We start from the raw sequence: 17563 nt of genomic DNA on the forward strand, positions 1-17563 counted from the left end.
AACATTGTATTCTGTATGTATACGTTTATTGCTTTTCCTCCATTAGAATATTGGATCAGAGGAGCGACATTCAGAATCTGCTGTGTCTGTGTGAGCTGGACTGGCTCCGCCCACACACACCCATCTATAGTAAGAGGAGGAAGTACTTCCTCTCCTGGTGCCATGTTCCAGAGCAGAGCTGCCTGATTGTGGGAGGAGTAAAAGGGAGGAGCCTACCTTGATTATGATTGGCTGAACCCCCGATGACAGTATATAGAGTTTGATTTCTGATTGGCTGGTTGGAGCAACACACTTTTAAAAAATAAACCAAGATGTTTGAGGCATCATTTCCAGGTATGGAGACACATATTACCGTTGAAAAACAATTTAAAGGTGAATGTTGTACAGCATGATCCCTTTGAATACATAAACTGGTGTGGGAGAATTTCTGTTTCCCACAAATTTACATTCTGCAAATTATTAGGCAAGTCATTTGGACCATATCATCATGTTTATGCTGATATTCCAACTCCAAGCTGAATTAACAGGCGTGATGATTGGATTCGTGCACATCAGGTATTGTGTGTTTTTGCAACGAGAGAGGGCGTGTCCTCAGGAGACCAACAGCAAACAGCATAATCACCAGGCTGATTGTTTTTTCTTTGAGCAAAATGGGTCAAAACAGGGATTACTCTGGGGAAAAAGAAAAAGTCTAATGCAGAATGCTTGAAATGGTAAAGCTTTTGGTTTGTGTTCACAGAGCTAAAAGTCAACAGGGTCTTACACACACACACATAAACAAACAAAAAATGCATTGAGAAAAAAAAATGCAAATGAACTGCCAGAGATTGATAGAAAAAATAAAACGTGAGGTTCTGAGGAACCCAATGTCCTCCATTGCTGGTATGTTCCAGAACTGTAAGCTACCTGGAGAAATCAACAGAAGAACCCAGAAGACAAGATGTCCAGAGCTCAAGGACATCGCAAATATAAAGAAGGATGAAGTCCCACCACCGTTGAACAAGGTCTGAAGGCTGAATATTTGGAGGCAGAATTCTTAAAGGTTTTCTGGACTGATACAACAAGAGTGACTCTTGACGAACCCGCTGATCAGTCTTGTGGCTGGACTTCCAGGTGGCCGAGGGGTTCTGTCAGGGGAATAAATAAGCAATCAAACTGACAATAGGCTGCACAAAAACTTTACCCTGTTCGTTTTACAACATCCATAACATTCATAGTTGGGATCTGGGTTTAGATTATTTAAAGTTGTTCATATTATTGCTTTGGTTACTTGGAGCCATTGCAAGTTTCCCTGAACGCTCCGATGAGTCTGCCCTTTAAATGTTGCTGCCACAAGGAATTGTGGGACAGCGTGACCTGGTCTCCTTTGGTAAAGGAAGCATCAGTGTTTCCTAGGCTAAAGGAGGCTCTAAAGAAAGCATTGAGCCTCCTTTCCTTAGCTTATTGAGAATTCAAATGTTCCTTATCATGGCCGCCATTTAAACACTTCCGGAGGAAAGGAAAAGAAGATAGGAAAGGAGATAGGAGGGACTATTCGGACGCACCCCATGGTTTTGATGCAAGACGATGCTCCATCACATGCACCAAAGTTTTGGTGAGCCAATAAGACCCGACCAATGACAGGAAAATGACACGAAATCCATCCATCCATAGTCTGTATGGGGTGGCCTTCCGAGATTATATCAGCTAGCGGGGGCAAAATGGAAAGCAAAGAATCCCAGACATCTCCGTCCCTTGCGACTTCCTCCAGCCCTTATGAGGGAACGTCAAGACGCTCCCGGCCAAATCACAAATATGGGAGCCTTTCACATCCAGACAGACTGGGACTCGGTTCACTTGGGAGCCGAGAATTTTCACACCTCCCTGTGGTTCACGTTCACTTTAGAGACCAAACCTCCTGGAAAATGTCCTGCAGTTACACCAGCGGCTATTTGGGGGTGCTGTCACCCAAAACAAACACTGACCAGAGAGGAAGTGACACACCATTGATTGGTCCAGACCGAAACTGGAAGTCCTGCTGCTTTAGCTCGTGGTAGCTCGGCTAGTTAGCTTGTAGCTAATGGGTTGCTCCAAACAACCACGATATTTAGTCTTCAGACCAGATATCAATGAGTCTTCCTCACCACTTCTTCCTCACTACTCCACTTATCTCCGTCTGCTTCTTCTGATTCGCGTGGTTAGCTTTGTTTGTTTACTACCCAGAATGCATTATGCTCTACTTCACGTCCTCTCACCTCACCTGCTAGAAAAATCATTTGTAAAGGAACAGAGACCGAGGTTTCCAAGGCAACCAGAGATCTCTTGTCAGACCCGGTTCAGACTTGGTGGGCATGTTCTCGTCACCCAAACGAAACAGTTTTTCCCTGAAGAGTCTCTGGTCTGGATCAAACAGAGGAATGTGAACACGCCTTTCGTCCGTCCAGCGATTCCTGGGCCGACCTCGGGGCCTCCTGCCAGTCCACTTAAACCCTATTGAGAACCTTTTTCTGAACGGTTTTCTGAAACGGGACATTTACCACGAAGGAAAACAGTCCACAGTGCGCTGTGGTTGATCCTGAACAGATAAAGAAATTGACAGAGTCCACGGAAGGAAGAATTGTGACGTTATTGAAAAGACGAATGGAATTATTGGTGGAACTGATTAGATGTACATTGTCAGTTTGTTCATTATTTTCACTTTAACAGATGAAAATAAAGAAGATGAGAAAATATTTGCTTTTTCATTGAGCTGCCGGATAATTCAGCTCACCAATGTCTGCCAGATGGCACAGAGATATTCTCTGCATATTGTAGGACCCTCTCAGTGAGAAACACCAGAACACACACACACACACACACACACACACACACACACTGAGAGACAACTGACAATCAGCTGTGTCGGGAGCCGAGGCGAAGCTGTCTGAAGGTCCCTGTAATGACAGCAATGCAGTGAGTGCTCTAAAATTAGCCTCTTTGGCATGCCTCGTTTCATTTGCACCTACTGTTCCCACTTAATACAGATTATTTCCCCAGTGAAAACAACTTGAATGGACGACACCATGTTTGGTATGTGAGCACTCAGACTCTTCTCCACTCTGCCTTATTGAGCACGAATCCTGGGGAAAGACTAAATGTAGTTAGTTTGGCTAGGAGGGCCGGGGAGGTTTAAGAGGCTCCGGCCTGGAGGACCGGGGCCTGGAAGGAAAGGCTGCGAGGAACGCAGCTGTTCCTGGCGCCAAATGCAGCCTGGCAACAGTTTATAACTTAAATTAGTTTTGGCTGCGATGGCGGCGGCGGCCCAGTCGAAGAATGGAGAGGCTCAAGAAGAGATGAATGATCCATTTTAGGTTGATTCCTTTTTTTTTTCTTAGCAGAAGAAACTGTTTTCTGGAGGAGATCCAAGTGCTGCATGATATCTTACAGTTTTCTTTTTTGTGTGTGGCACCATTAAGGAGAACATTCACAGCCGGGGTTGGAAATAATGGGGTCAGTTTCAACAGCAGGCATTAGTAAGCCTCCTCTTTCAGCCCGGAGGGGGAGGGGGAGGGGGAGGAGGGCGTTGGAGGGTGAAAGGGACAGAGCAGTAGTATTTTTATAAAGCATGTGCTCCCTCCTGCACCAGCTGAGAGGTCCCAGAGTGGAGCCGGAGTGACTTTCACACACAAAAGACAAGTGAGTCAGACTCCACAAGGTGTCCTGAAGGAGACTAATGGAAGGCGACATCAACGCGGATCTGAGGAGCAGGAATGGCCTGGCGTCAGACATCAGCTTGGACAAGTTGGAGAGGATGGCGGCGGAGATGCTGCTGCCGGTCAGATTCCTGATGGGACTCCTGAGCGTTGCCCTGGACTCGGTCACTGACCTGCTGGGGAGAGTCGTGGGAAGCAGCCTGGTCAAGAAGCATTTCCACCTGGCGCTGTCGGGCCTGGTGCTCTTTGGACCGGCGCTCAGCTTGTGGGCGTCCAAGTACAGCGTCTTCGCAAACAGCAACAACTTCCTGTACAGGTGAGAGCTCCAAGGCCAAAACCTGAATGGAGACGAAATCCCAGTTCCTCTTTGAAGGTTTATATCCTCAAAATAAGATACACAAAGTGTGAAGACGTCAACAAACATAAATAAATTGTTCTGGAGCCACAAAACATTCAATCATAGAAAAATCACTGCTTACCAAGTCATTAATGTAGGTTTGTTGATGGTACTTTCACCATGTTTCGTGGTGACAGTTTAGAATTAATTTAGCTGTTTTAGCTCCAGTAGCCATTTTTAGCAGTTTTAACTGATTCAGCTAAATTGGTTGTTTTAGCCATTTTTACCATTTGCCCCCAAATTTGCTCCTTTCTTGACTGTTTCACATGTTTAGGTTAAGTTCTTTTTAACCAATACTCCTTCTAACATTGATTTTTTCCCCCCGGGTTTAGCTATTTTAACAGTTAGTAGCCATATAGTAGCAGTTTTAGTATTTTTAGCCTTTTGACCATTTTTTTCATGTTCACGCCATTTTAACTGTTTGACTTGTTTTTGCACGATTCTTATGTTTTAAACATTTAGGCTACTTTTGACCAATCCTCCTTCCAACATTTCTTTCTGGTTTTTACCTTTTTTTCTTCTTCTTTTAAATCATCGTCATCATTATTATCATCATTATTACTATTTTTAATAGCAAGTTTAGCAGTTTTAAACTTTTTAGCCAACTTTACTTACTAACTTACTGGATTGTTCTAACCATTTTGATCATTTACCAGACTATTTGAACCATTCTTGATTGTTTCAATATTTTATAAATAGCCATTTTAGCAGTTTTAGTCTACTTCATGGCAATTTCAGCCTTTGTAATAGCAATTTCAGCAATTTTAGACTTTCTTTTAGCAATTCTAGGGTTTTTTATTGAAATGTAATCAGTTTGATCCTTTTTATAGCGGTCTTACCACTTTGAGACTGGACGAGAGAGCCGATACAGAGGAACTGAAGACCTACAAGCTGCAGGTTACAGAACCTGGTATTAAACAAATGATGGCTTTTGAACCACTGGAGCAAATTCCATATATAGTGAGAGGGAAGATGGATGTTTCTGAGAACGTCTGAATGACATTTATGAAGAAAATGACTGAGTCGAGAATGTTAAATGGTGAAAGTGACAAACGTTCATTAGATTCAGGTGTGTTGAAGCACGAAAACATTGAAAACATGTAGATCAGGCTAAATTGTTCTTTGTTTTCATAACTTACTCTTATTTTACATGAAAAATAATATCCAAGTAAAGCTAATTTAATTTTGTGAAGTAGATTAAAGCAAATAATCATGGTTAATGTAATGATATATGGAGTTAATTTTACTCAAAAATATAATCAAATACATGCAGAAAAAGTATTATTTATACAGACTAGTTTTATTTGACCTACATAACATAGTTAAATTTGTTATACTTGAAAATGAAATTGACTACATTTGTAATTTATAGAACTTTAGTTTTGCTCAATCTACTTTACAAAATAAAGTTCACGTTGCTTTGATTTTGTTTTTCATGTAAAAAAAAAAAGTTTAATAGTTTTTATAAAGGACTTGATCAACATGAATAAATTACACAAAAAGATAAGATAAGATAATCCTTGATTGATCTCACAGACGGAGTTGCCATATTTCTTATTTCTTCAAGTAGATCTAGTCGGGTATTTTAATCAGTGGAGTTTAGGCCCCATCTCCTCCTGTCCTCATGTCAAAGTACCCTTGAGCAAGACAGTGAACCACAAACTGCTCCCAATGGATGAACTGAGCAGCGTATACGGCAGCTTCCTGTGAATTAATGGGTGAATGTGATTAACAGTGTAAAGTGCTTCGGGGAATTCTATATCACTACAATCCATTGATCATTTTTTAGTGTCTGTGACCCAGAAGAACTCCACAGATTAGATTCAGAGCACTTCCTCCTCCGTGTTTCTTAAAAATGTTAGAAGGAAAGAAAAATGGCAGGTTAAAATTCTTTGGATGGAAGTTTTGGGAAATTAAATAGTTGAAGAGCTGAATATTTCAGTTCAGGTGGAAATTTCCTGTATTTCCAGGAAAGGAAACACTTCGTCCTGTGTTAAGTTTTCCATCTTCCCGATGAAGTGACTGAGCATCCACCCATCTATCCTTCCATCCATCCATCCGCATCCATCCATCCATCCTTCCACAGGAGGAACATACTGTACAAACTGTACCCAGAAGCCCAGAAGTTTAGAAGTTATGCAACTTATATTGGTCTGTATTCTTTCAGAAGGATCCGATTCATGAATATCTGTAGCCAAGAGTGTCAAACATGAGGTCTGTGGGCCAAAAGCAGTGCGCAGGAGGCTCTACTCATTCTTCAATTCTCAAAGAAAACATAGATTTTTATGTTATTGTTTTTTGTTTTTAGCATATTTCATAGCGGTAACAGTCACAACGCAACAATGAGACCCGAGCTGAGCTCTCAGCGAGCCTGCCATGTGAGCTAGTAAAGTAGCATTAGCCTCAAAGCCATGCTGTCAGGATGAGCTTTTAAAAGCAACCATAATGCAACAGCCTCAGAAGCTTGCTGCGGGAGCAGTGGTTAGTGCTCTCGCCTCACAGTGACAAGATCAAGAGTTCAAATACCGGCCAGGGCCTTTCTGAGTGGAGTTTGAATGTTCTCATTTGAGTGCATTAATTTCCTCCCACAGTCCAAAAACCGTTAATTGGTGGCCTTGAGCGTTTGTGCTGTGATGGACTGGCAACCTGTCCATAGTGTGTCCTGTCTCATAGTCGCTGGGATTAGCTCAAGTGCCACTGCACTGGATGAAACAGGTTGATGGATTATGGCACTAGTTTACCAGTCTGACTCTTTCATGTCACTCGACATGAAATGATGTTGAATGTGGCTCCTGAACTAAAATTACTTTGACACCACTGATCTGGCCTCTTTTATGGCCTTCTCCAATGCTTATGTTACGCTAATGCTTATGTTTTGTCTGCGTGTATTTATGTATTGCATGTATGTATTTGACCAACGTTTTGCAAAAACTCCTCACTTGAATTTCATAAAATCTTCAGGGATGATTTGTCATCATCCAAGGACCAATGGCTACATTTTGGGACGTTAACAACTGACCGTTTTCCAATTAATTCCAAACACTGCAAAAAAATGTCCCCTTATCTCACCACACTCAATTTCTTGAGAAATGTTCTAGAAATTACATCAGTAATACATTTCCCAGAATGCCTTGCAGCCTCTCTGCAACCTGGTTGAGGCATTTCCAGAGTGACAAGTCATGTTTCACACAGTGATGTGAGCTTCATGCTGCGTAGCACCTGAGCTACTGAGTTAGCATCATAGCTAACGGCTATGATGCTACTGATGCTAACTCAGTTCCACAAACAAATGTGGCATTGGTCTACGCTCTACCGAGTGTAGCTCTAGTAAAAAATGCTTCTGCTTTCTCTCTTCAGAAAGTTCCTGCGGTCCACGTGGGGTTGGACCTTCCTCCTCTCAGGCTCCTTCATCATCCTCCTCTGTCTCTCGGCCCGCTGCTCGCTCTCTGTCTCCCTCCGCCACCTCTCCCGGATCGGCCTGGTGGGCCTGCTCTTGTGGGGGTGCCGGTACGTCCTGACCCTGCTGGAGGATGCTGCAGGGACGTGCTTCGAACCCGTGACCTCTGACGCCCAGAGCTCCTCTTCCTCCTCCTCATCCTCCCCCCTGCTGCTCCTGCATGAAGACCAAACAAAAGCCTCCTGCCTGCGCGCTGGCCTGCTGTGGCGAGGCTACGAGCTCTCCCAGGACGTCCTGGTCCTCTGCTTCTGCTGCCTCCTGCTGGTGGAGGAACTCTCTGCCTTCGCCCGGTCCAAGTCTCTCCGGACACCCCCCGGCGGAGCCCTCAGACTCGTCTTCCTCCTGTGCGTCGTCCTGCTCCTGCTCTGGATGTTCCTGCTGCTGTGTCTGCTTGCGTACTTCCCCAAGTGTCCATCCCAGCAGCTTGGGGGCGCACTGGGCTACCTGGGGTGGCGGGGGCTCTATCAGGGCTGGTACCGCCTCGGTCCCGGCTGGACCTGCCCCAGATTACCAGGGGAGGGCCTCTTCCCCCCTGCAGACACTCAGACAAACTCAATAGCTTGAAGAACTTCTGAGGAGATTCAGGGAACAAAATCCACACGAGACGTCTGAATGTGGCTTTTCTTTATTAGTGGAGGTGAATTTAACACCGTCGTGTTGCTTTAAATTTGGTAATTTGACCCAAAAGAGAGAAAATGAAGACACTTCTGTCAGAGTGTAAGGAAAGTGACTGGATGAGAGCCTCAGTAGATCAGAGCCTTCCCGTCTCCTCTGGGCTTCTTAATCTTGTCATAGTTCTTGGTAATGATGTCAAACAACACGGCCTGGAGGGGAGGAGGGGACGGAGGGAGGAGAGGAGAGGATGGAGGGAGGAGGGGACGGAGGGAGGAGAGGAGGAGGGGGGAGGAGAGGATGGGGGAGGAGAGGATGGAGGGAGGAGAGGAGGAGGGGGGAGGAGAGGATGGGGGAGGAGAGGAGGAGGAGAAAAGACTGAGTGAGCAAGAGCCACTGAAAGGTTACGACGAGGTATAAAAGACAAGATGCCTGGACGTGGAGCCGCGCTGCGCTCCTTTCATTGTCACCTGCGACGCCTCGTTCACTAATGGCATCAAACGCCGGCCAAAGAGGAGAGACAAAGTGATTAATGGACGGGAGCTGCGGCGCCAATCAACCCGACACCAGAGCTGCAATTAGTTTAATTACCCTCCTATTAGGAAGGGGCAGATTCCATTGAGCTGCTGGGGAAGTTTCAACACAGACGGTGACCAGAGAGATTTACATTCAAACAAAGCAGGTCTTACATAAGTGTTGTGGATGTCCAGGATGACCACGCGGAGCTCTCTATACTGGGACTCGTCCAGCTCGTGGACCAGCTGTCTGTAGTCGCCCTGCAGACACACGGTCAGTTTAGAGAAACGGTGCCATTGTGACTCAAGCGTGTCCTCAAGGTGTAGGAACACCGACGATACCGACCACGTGGGGTTGTTTGGAGGCTTTGGCCACGGCGTCGCCTCTCTCCATGTAGTATCTGGAGAGACAGGCGTCGGCCATCATTAATTCATAGAACTCCCATCGAGGAAAGTGTCTCTTTAAATGTCTAAACCAAGTGTGACTTCTTTGTTTCCTGAACAAAGACACGCGCTGGCCTTGTGTTTGTGCTGATCGTGGTGGAGATGAGTCCATGACTGATTAAAGGGGAGTTTCTATTTGCTGCAGAGCAGTTCTGATGCCTCCAGCCTATTTTACTGATCTAAATCACTTCAGCTGGCTTCTGTCCTCCAATGCTCCCGCTGTAGATGTACAACGCTAGAACTGCTGCTCTACTTCACTGAGGCTCCGCTCTCACTGCAGGGAAATTCTCATTTTCTGCTCACAAGTCGCCGATCCGTGTGAACGTTACAGTTCTGGTTCTGGCTCACCAGACCCAGGCCTTCATCACATGTGGCACCAAATCAAATCTGTATCTGATGTTTTTCAATGTGAATCTGCGCCACAATATTAAAGCTGTGTTCTTTTTTCCCCTCAATCTCCCTTCCTTTATCATTTTGTCTAGATTTTGTTTGCTCTTACTGAATAACCACTTAAAAATTAATCTTCACACGCCGACCCGTGTGACGTCCATGTTTACTTGTAAACATGGTGACGTGACGTCACGCCTTCTTCAGCGCATGTGGACCAGTTTGGGGTCGGATAGCGTTCACACAGTGGCCTGATGGAGGTCGTGTTTAAAACATAGTGTCAACGATCATACAAAGGAAAGGGAATCGCGCACGGAGACCTGCAGTGTGAACGTAGCAGCCCGTCAGATTAAAAGCCTGATTCACACGCAGCAGACGGTCAAGCTGGTTTCAGGTCAGACACATTAAACATTACTGGTAATAGAAACACCGCCGTCTAGCAAAGGAAGGGCGGATCGTCTATAAAATTCAAACAGAGATGTGAGTGGATTTATGTCTGTCGAGTTGAACAGAGAATCTCAGGACGTTTCTATTCTTGAGTCTGGTTCTGCAGGTTTCTTCCTTAAAAAGGGAGCTTCTCTCTGTTTCTCTATAAAACAAGACTGAATTGACTCCATCGGGAGGAGGACATGGTTTGTTGGGAAGTGACGGACTCCAAAGTGGCGACTGGTGCACAGAGGAATGAAGGGAAAATATGCAACCCCTCTAATGTGAAAGAATCAGCCACATGGTTCAGCTTCAGTGTGAAAATGTTGCATATGAATCAGCGTTCTCCACAAAACAGCTGCAGGTTCTTACTTGGAAAGCTGAGTCTGGGCTGCTTCCATCTTGGTGCGCGAGTTTGTCAGCAGCTCAAACACTTTCTCCTATGAGACCAGACAGGAAATACACTTCATTTAGAGTCAGACAGTAAAATAGTGACACGATGACCTTCAATTTTTAAGGTTCCCTACATGATGAAAATGTTGATTTTAACAAAATGAAACATTTACAACAAAAAATGACTACAATGTCAACATGAAGCCACTTTTAATGAAACATTCTGATCCTAAATGCAGTGAAATGTCCAGAAATGTGTTCAAAAATCAGTGTTTTCTTTGATATTTTGACAATTTCTTGGTGTCTTGGCCAACAGTCGGAAACATAGCTATCAAACTCACTTTCTCACAAATGAATCTTGAAGTTACTGAATGAAGGCTGTCTGGAGTTATAGGGGTTTTTCAAAAGAAGAGTTTTCTTTTCTAAATTCATTCTCATTATTTATTCGTGGACGTGCACTTTGCCGCCCCTCCTGGGCATGTAGAAGAGGAATCCATGAGTGTGTGGAAACTGAATTCTACACCTTTCAAGTCAAGTTAATGAAGCACATTTTAATGTCGTTACAAACCTGCACAGCCACGCCAAAATTGTTCCCGTCTTCAATTTTGGGGATCTGGAGTTGCACCCACATCGAGACCTTTCCAGAAAAAAATGATCCATTTATGGATTTATTATGGTATTTGTGTTGAAAAACCTTGAGGACTGAGCTTCTTGGAGCACAATAAAGGTTTTCACTGAACACAGAAACATCCATGTGGTCCAAGTTGAGACTCACTGACCGTGTGGAGCTTCTCTTTCAGCGTCTGGATCTCCGGCTTCACCTCCTGCAGGAGGCTCTCCACTCGCTCGTTGGAGCAGATCGGCCCGCAGGGCGGTCCTGAAGAGCCAAACGTTTACCAACAACACTTTCTGCTGTACGTTGACAAGCTGTGTTAACCAACAAATCAATACTTCATTTTAAACTCACCTTGTCTGAAGGAATAAATCACCTGCGTGGTGCATTATTTAGCAACCCCCCCCACTCCTCCTTTCAACAGTAATTACTATTTACCTGAATCTTCTTCCTCTTTATCGCCGTCCTTGTCTTTCTTCCCCTCTTTAGCCTCCTTCTGCAACAGAACACCAGAAAACTTCAGGTCCTTCCACCTCCTATTAATCACCCAGACAGCTCAGGAATGTGCAATATTTATTTATTTATTTTATTTAGCGCCCACCCCCCCCGGCCCCTCAGTGGGCTTCATGCCAATGTCAAAGGTCGGATTCTTTGAAAAGTGGAATCCGGTAGGATTTCTGCAGCTTCTCCTGAGAGCTCAATATCCCCAAATATGTTTCCAATGCTTTGATTTTCCCTCATAAAAGAAGTGAAATTGGCAAAATCACTATAAACACTTGTCTAAATCTCCCAATTCAATAAGCCAGCAACAGTTTCTTTCACTGCATGTGGCCTCCAAACCTTTTATTCTCAACCATCTGAGTGAGTGCTTCACTCGAGTGTGTGTGTGTGTGTGTGTGTGTGTGTGTGTGTGTGTGTGTGTGTGTGTGTGGGTGTGTGTGTGTGTGTGTGTGTGTGTGTGTGTGTTTAAGATCAGTCAATACCTAATGCCAACTCATTGCTGGTTTGTAAAACAGCCCCTGGTAAATTGTAAATTGCAGTGATTGGTTGCCATGGCGACCACGGACTCACAGCTTCAGCAGTGTGTCCTTGTATAATGAAACACTAAATATAAAACCGGAGAGTGAGCACCCCCAGTCGTGAGGCTCCACGCTGCAATCTTCCTGGAATATAAAACACAATCTAGACTGCAAAAACAAACAAACAAACAAACAAACAAACAAACAAACAAACAAACAAACAAATTAATAAATAAATAAGCTGGTCAGTTAATAATCCCGAGGTGCACGGCCCCCACGTGTGCAGAGGATGACTGGGATGGTTTATTATTGCCCTGCAGCCTGGACTGTGTTGTCTTCTACATCACTGTGTGCAGTCTACATGTAGACGAGCAGCGTGCACGTAGACCAGCAGCGTGCACGTAGACCAGCAGCGTACATGTAGACCAGCAGCGTACATGTAGACCAGCAGCGTGCACGTAGACCAGCAGCGTGCACGTAGACCAGCAGCGTGCACGTAGTCCAGCAGCGTGCACGTAGACCGGCAGCGTGCACGTAGACCGGCAGCGTGCACGTAGTCCAGCAGCGTGCACGTAGACCAGCAGCGTGCACGTAGACCAGCAGCGTGCACGTAGACCAGCAGCGTGCACGTAGTCCAGCAGCGTGCACGTAGACCAGCAGTGTGCACGTAGACCAGCAGCGTGCACGTAGACCAGCAGCGTACATGTAGACGAGCAGCGTGCACGTAGACCAGCAGCGTGCACGTAGACCAGCAGCGTACATGTAGACCAGCAGCGTACATGTAGACCAGCAGCGTGCACGTAGACCAGCAGCGTGCACGTAGACCAGCAGCGTACATGTAGACCAGCAGCGTGCACGTAGACCAGCAGCGTACATGTAGACCAGCAGCGTACATGTAGACCAGCAGCGTGCATCGGCGTGCACAAACTCAAGCTGCATGCAATTAGCACTTAATTCAACTATGTGCACTAAATCCAGATGTCAGCACTTTCCAACTCTGTACACCAGTGTAGAGTGGAAGCCGGGAGTTAGAACTCCCAAGTTTTATTTCCACTGGAACACAAACATTTCTCAGAAAAACGCCTTCATTTCTTTCTTTTTCCACAGTGTGAGGTGTCTGACTGTGGTGTCTGGCTGCAGGACTCCACTCTCAGGCTCTCTCCACTGTCAGACAGGAAGTGCTCATTCAAAATAAAATGCGACAATTCAAAATAAAATGGAACAGAATGAAATGCCCTCCCCCTTGAACTGCTACCTTATCGTGGTGGGGGAGTTTGAGCACCCGAATGACCCTCGGAGCTATGTTGTCGGGGGGCTTGCCCCCCCAGTAGGGTCTCCCAAGGCAAACAGGTCTGAGGCGACGGGTCAGACTAAAAGCAGTTCAACACACCCCTATGAACACACACAAGAGGAGCACGGAGACGTCGCCCGGTTTGGCGCAGCCGGGGCCACACCCTGGAGCCAGGCCCGGGGTGGAGGCTCGCACGCGAGCGCCTGGTGGCCGGGTTCTTGCCCGCGGGACCCAGCCGGGCTCAGCCCGAAGGGACGACGCGGGCCCCTCCTCCTCATCCTCCTGTGGACCCACCACCTACAGAGGCTGCCGTAGGGGTCGGGTGCAGTGTGGATTGGATGGCAGTCGACGGCAGGGGCCTCGACGACCCGATCCCCGGACACAGACTCTGGCTTTTGGGACATGGAATGTGACCTCGCTGGGGGGGAAGGAGCCCGAGCTTGTGAGGGAGGCTGAGAGATACCGTCTAGATATAGTCGGGCTCACCTCCACTCACAGCTTGGACTCTGGAACCCAGCTCCTCGACAGGGGCTGGATACTCCTGTAGGGATTTACTACCTCATATGGATCACTATTTATGTTTTGGTTGGCTATCGATAATGATTAATAATTATCAAAGATAGTTATTAATAATGTTAATGAAATTTAATCTGATGTGTATCAGAACCTCGGAGCTCCACCTGTCTTAACAGGAAATGATAGACAATTCAGTTCTATCAGTCTCATAAGATATACTAAACACTTAATCAGGAATTTGAATTAATAGTCAAATTAATTACAATTACCAGAATTAACAGTAAAGCTTGAAGGATTTTGGAGTTCTTGACACAGAAGAGGTCGACATTTCATTCACCTTTGTGCTCATTAATAAAACAGCAAGTATGATTCCAAACATTATATTTATTTACAATGAAAACAAATAAAACACAGATTCTAACTACCTATATACAGCTTGGTGTGTGTAGGTGTGTGTGTGTGTGGAGAGAGAAAGAGAGAGAGAGAGTTGGAGGGAGTGTGTGTGTGTGAGACGTGTGATGGAACTACAAAACAAGATGGCGGATCACAAGAAACTACATTCCAAATGGAGGTTATCAGAGAGCAGGAAGTCTGTCCTGGGTCTCCACCATGTGCTGGAGAACAATGGAACAATAGAAGCTAGCCACAGCGTCTGCTTCCTGTGTGTCTCTGCTAAAGGACCATTTCTAGAATGACTTGATGTGACTGCGATTTGTCTTGTAAAACCTCAGGAGTCGTCAGATGGTGGTCAGTTACTGTGTGATGTTGTCTTTGATGTGATATGTGTAGGGTTGTGAGTTAACAAGTTAGTAAAGCAAAGATTAGCATGCAGACCCTGTGTCTGTGGCAGAGCTAACGTTGGTTTACAGGTTGATAACTGCTCCTAATATCATTATCTATAGAACTCAATCACTGTAACAGAATCAACACATCTTCATAAAGTTAAACAGTTCTATCATAGCATCAGGTTTAACTAATCTCAGGTAAAGCCCAGTTGTTGTTCCCACTTCCTTGAAGGAGTTCAGTTGTTGTCCTGCTGGAGGGAAGCTGGTGTCTTCTCCTGTAGTTAGCACCTCCTGCTAACTGTGGTTGCTGGTTCTGCAGACCGAGGAGAAGAAGATGGAGTTGATGTTTCAGGAGTCCTTCTTTGCAGCTCCTGGTTGTTCCTTTTGTCCAGACTGAGGATCTGGTCGCTCAGGTCTGTGATGGTTTTCCTGCTTGTTCAGGAAAAACACAAAGAAGTTCTGTGAGGCGTCGTTTCCCTGGTCCGTCCTGGAGGAACTGGTTGGTTTCCCTGGAGAGCAGACTCTGGGTGCTGGTCTCTGGATCAGGGGAAGGTCTGACCCTCGTGGTTGGGTCAGCAGAAGAGTTGAGGAGTGAAGGCCTCTGGTTGAGAGAGCGTCTGGTGTTAGCTGTGTGCTAACGCTGGGGGAGTTGAGCTGCTGGGAGCAGCTCTTCAGCAACCCACCTACTCAGGGTCCAGTCTTGCAAGAGAGAGAAGCCTGGCTTCGCAGGCTTTTTGTTCCACGTGTGGATTCAGAGGTGTCAAAGCCTGAGAGCTTCAACCAATCAGTGACTGGCTGATTACATGGGGGAAGCGTCTTTTGAGCAGAAAGGGGGGGAGGAAGGTCCTGCAGAAGGTCCCCCCCTCACTCCGTATGAAAGACAATCACATTCCTGGGTCAGAATTCATATGTCATGACTGTGTATCATGACATATGACAATTGTCTTTTCCTACAACTGAACAAACTTTCTGTGGTCCTGTGAGATCCCAACACTCCACTTCTCTGGAGTTGCCCACGGTGTAAGGCGGCGGGCTGAAGTGGGCTTACTTATTGCCCTACAGCTCAGCCGCCATGTGTTGGAGTTCACCCCGGTGAACGAGAGGGTTGCGTCCCTACGCCTTCAAGTAGGGGACAGGTCTCTGACTGTTGTCTTGGCCTATGCACCGAACAGCAGCTCAGAGTACCCAACCTTCTTGGAGTCCCTGGGAGGGGTGCTGGATAGTGCTCCAACTGGGGACTCCATTGTTCTCCTGGGGGACTTCAACGCCCACGTGGCCAATGACAGTGAGACCTGGAAGGGGGTGATTGGGAGGAACGACCTCCCCGATCTGAACCCGAGCAGTGTTCTGTTATTGGACTTCTGTGCAAGTCACAGCTTGTCCATAATGAACACCATGTTCGAGCACAGGGGTGTCCATAAGTGCACGTGGCACCAGGACACCCTAGGCCGGAGGTCAATGATAGACTTTGTGGTCGTGTCATCGGATCTCTGGCCGTGTGTCTTTGACACTCGGGTAAAGAGAGGGGCAGAGCTGTCAACTGATCACCACCTGGTGGTGAGTTGGATGCGCTGGACCGGGAGGAGGCCGGATAGACTCGGCAGGCCCAAACGTGTTATGAGGGTCTGCTGGGAACATCTGGCCGAGCCCTCCGTCCGCGCAGTTTTCAACTCCCACCTCCGGGAGAGCTTCTCACAGATCCCGAGGGAGGTTGGAGACATTGAGTCTGAGTGGACCATGTTCTCCACTTCCATTGTAAAGCAGCGGCTTGGAGCTGTGGCCACAGGGTCTCTGGCGCCTGTCGTGGCGGCAATCCCCAAACCCAGTGGTGGAAACCGGAAATAATGGATGCAGAAGGAACATTAAAAGCTACTTTCAGGAAGCTGAAGGAGTCCTATCAGGCACTGTTAGCTCAAAGGACTCCCGAGGCAGTCAACAGGTACCGGCAGGCCAAGCGAGCCACAGCCCGGGCTGTGGTGGAGGCAAAAACTCTGTCTGGGAGGAGTTCGGAGAGGCCATGGAGGAGGACTTTCGGTCGGCCCCGAGGAAATTCTGGCAAACCGTCCGGCGCCTCAGGCGGGGGAAGCAGTTCTCCACCAACACTGTTTACAGTGGAAGTGGGGAGCTGTTGACCTCAACTGGGGATATCGTTGGGCGGTGGAAGGAATACTTCGAGGACCTCCTCAATCCCACCACCACGTCTTCCGTTGAGGAAGCAGAGGCTGGGTTCTCAGAGGTGGACTTGTCCATTACCCAAGCTGAAGTCACCGAGGTTGTTGTGAAGCTCCTCGGTGGCAAGGCACCAGGAGTGGATGTGATTCACCCAGAGTTCCTTAAGTCTCTGGATGTGCAGGGACTGTCGTGGCTGACTCGTCTCTGCAACATCGTGTGGCGGGCGGGGACAGTACCTCTGGACTGGCAGACCGGGGTGGTGGTCCCTCTCTTCAAGAAGGGGGATCGGAGGGTGTGTTCCAACTACAGAGGGATCACACTCCTCAGCCTCCCCGGAAAGTCTACTCCAGGGTACTGGAGAGGAGGGTCCGGCCGTTAGTCGAACCTCGGATCCAAGAGGAACAATGCGGTTTTCGTCCTGGTCGTGGAACACTGGACCAGCTCTATACCCTCCACCATGTTCTCCTGATGGTGGAACACTGGACCAGCTCTATACCCTCCACCAGGTTCTCCTGATGGTGGAACACTGGACCAGCTCTATACCCTCCACCAGGTTCTCCTGGTGGTGGAACACTGGACCAGCTCTATACCCTCCACCAGGTTCTCCTGATGGTGGAACACTGGACCAGCTCTATACCCTCCACCAGGTGCTTGAGGGTTCGTGGGAGTTCGCCCAATCAGTCCACATGTGTTTTGTGGATCTGGAGAAGGCGTTCGACCGTGTCCCCTGAGATGTCCTGTGGGGGGTGCTCCGGGAGTACGGAGTCCGGGGTCCCTTGTTGAGGGCTGTTCGGTCCTTGTATTCCCGGAGCAGGAGTCTGGTTCGCATTGCCGGCAGTAAGTCGGACCTGTTCCCAGTGCACGT

The 17563-nt window shown here is 47.0% G+C and overlaps 2 protein-coding genes across 2 annotated transcripts in view; one reads left to right on the top strand and one right to left on the bottom strand.

Annotated features, from left to right (window-relative positions):
- The first annotated feature begins 3610 nt into the window (after nucleotides 1–3610).
- On the top strand, nucleotides 3611–8111 carry fitm1 (fat storage inducing transmembrane protein 1). The gene is made up of 2 exons (XM_080522305.1): nucleotides 3611–3987; nucleotides 7426–8111. Exons 1-2 carry the CDS (start codon nucleotides 3692–3694, stop codon nucleotides 8087–8089), a joined length of 960 nt encoding a protein of 319 aa, XP_080378431.1. The 5' UTR covers nucleotides 3611–3691; the 3' UTR covers nucleotides 8090–8111.
- Nucleotides 8112–8131: 20 nt separating this feature from the next.
- The window catches only part of psme1 (proteasome activator subunit 1), a 46612-nt gene continuing 37180 nt past the window's right edge, over nucleotides 8132–17563 (bottom strand). The window contains exons 5-11 of the mRNA XM_080522306.1: nucleotides 11354–11411; nucleotides 11082–11179; nucleotides 10871–10939; nucleotides 10282–10349; nucleotides 8999–9053; nucleotides 8827–8913; nucleotides 8132–8349 (exon numbers count right to left, since the gene is read on the bottom strand). Of these exons, the coding sequence (XP_080378432.1) occupies nucleotides 8269–8349; nucleotides 8827–8913; nucleotides 8999–9053; nucleotides 10282–10349; nucleotides 10871–10939; nucleotides 11082–11179; nucleotides 11354–11411 (516 nt within the window). The 3' untranslated portion in view covers nucleotides 8132–8268. The remainder of the gene's footprint in view (nucleotides 8350–8826; nucleotides 8914–8998; nucleotides 9054–10281; nucleotides 10350–10870; nucleotides 10940–11081; nucleotides 11180–11353; nucleotides 11412–17563) is intronic.

The sequence above is a fragment of the Blennius ocellaris genome (genome assembly GCF_963422515.1).
Source record: "Blennius ocellaris genome assembly, contig: SCAFFOLD_89, whole genome shotgun sequence".
NCBI lineage: Eukaryota > Metazoa > Chordata > Actinopteri > Blenniiformes > Blenniidae > Blennius > Blennius ocellaris.

Coding starts and splice junctions, on each gene's coding strand:
- fitm1 (XM_080522305.1), top strand. CDS start 3,692: ATGGAAGGCGACATCAACGCGGATCTGAGGAGCAGGAATGGCCTGGCG. Junction 3,988..7,425: donor AGCAACAACTTCCTGTACAG/GTGAGAGCTCCA, acceptor TTCTCTCTTCAG/AAAGTTCCTGCGGTCCACGT.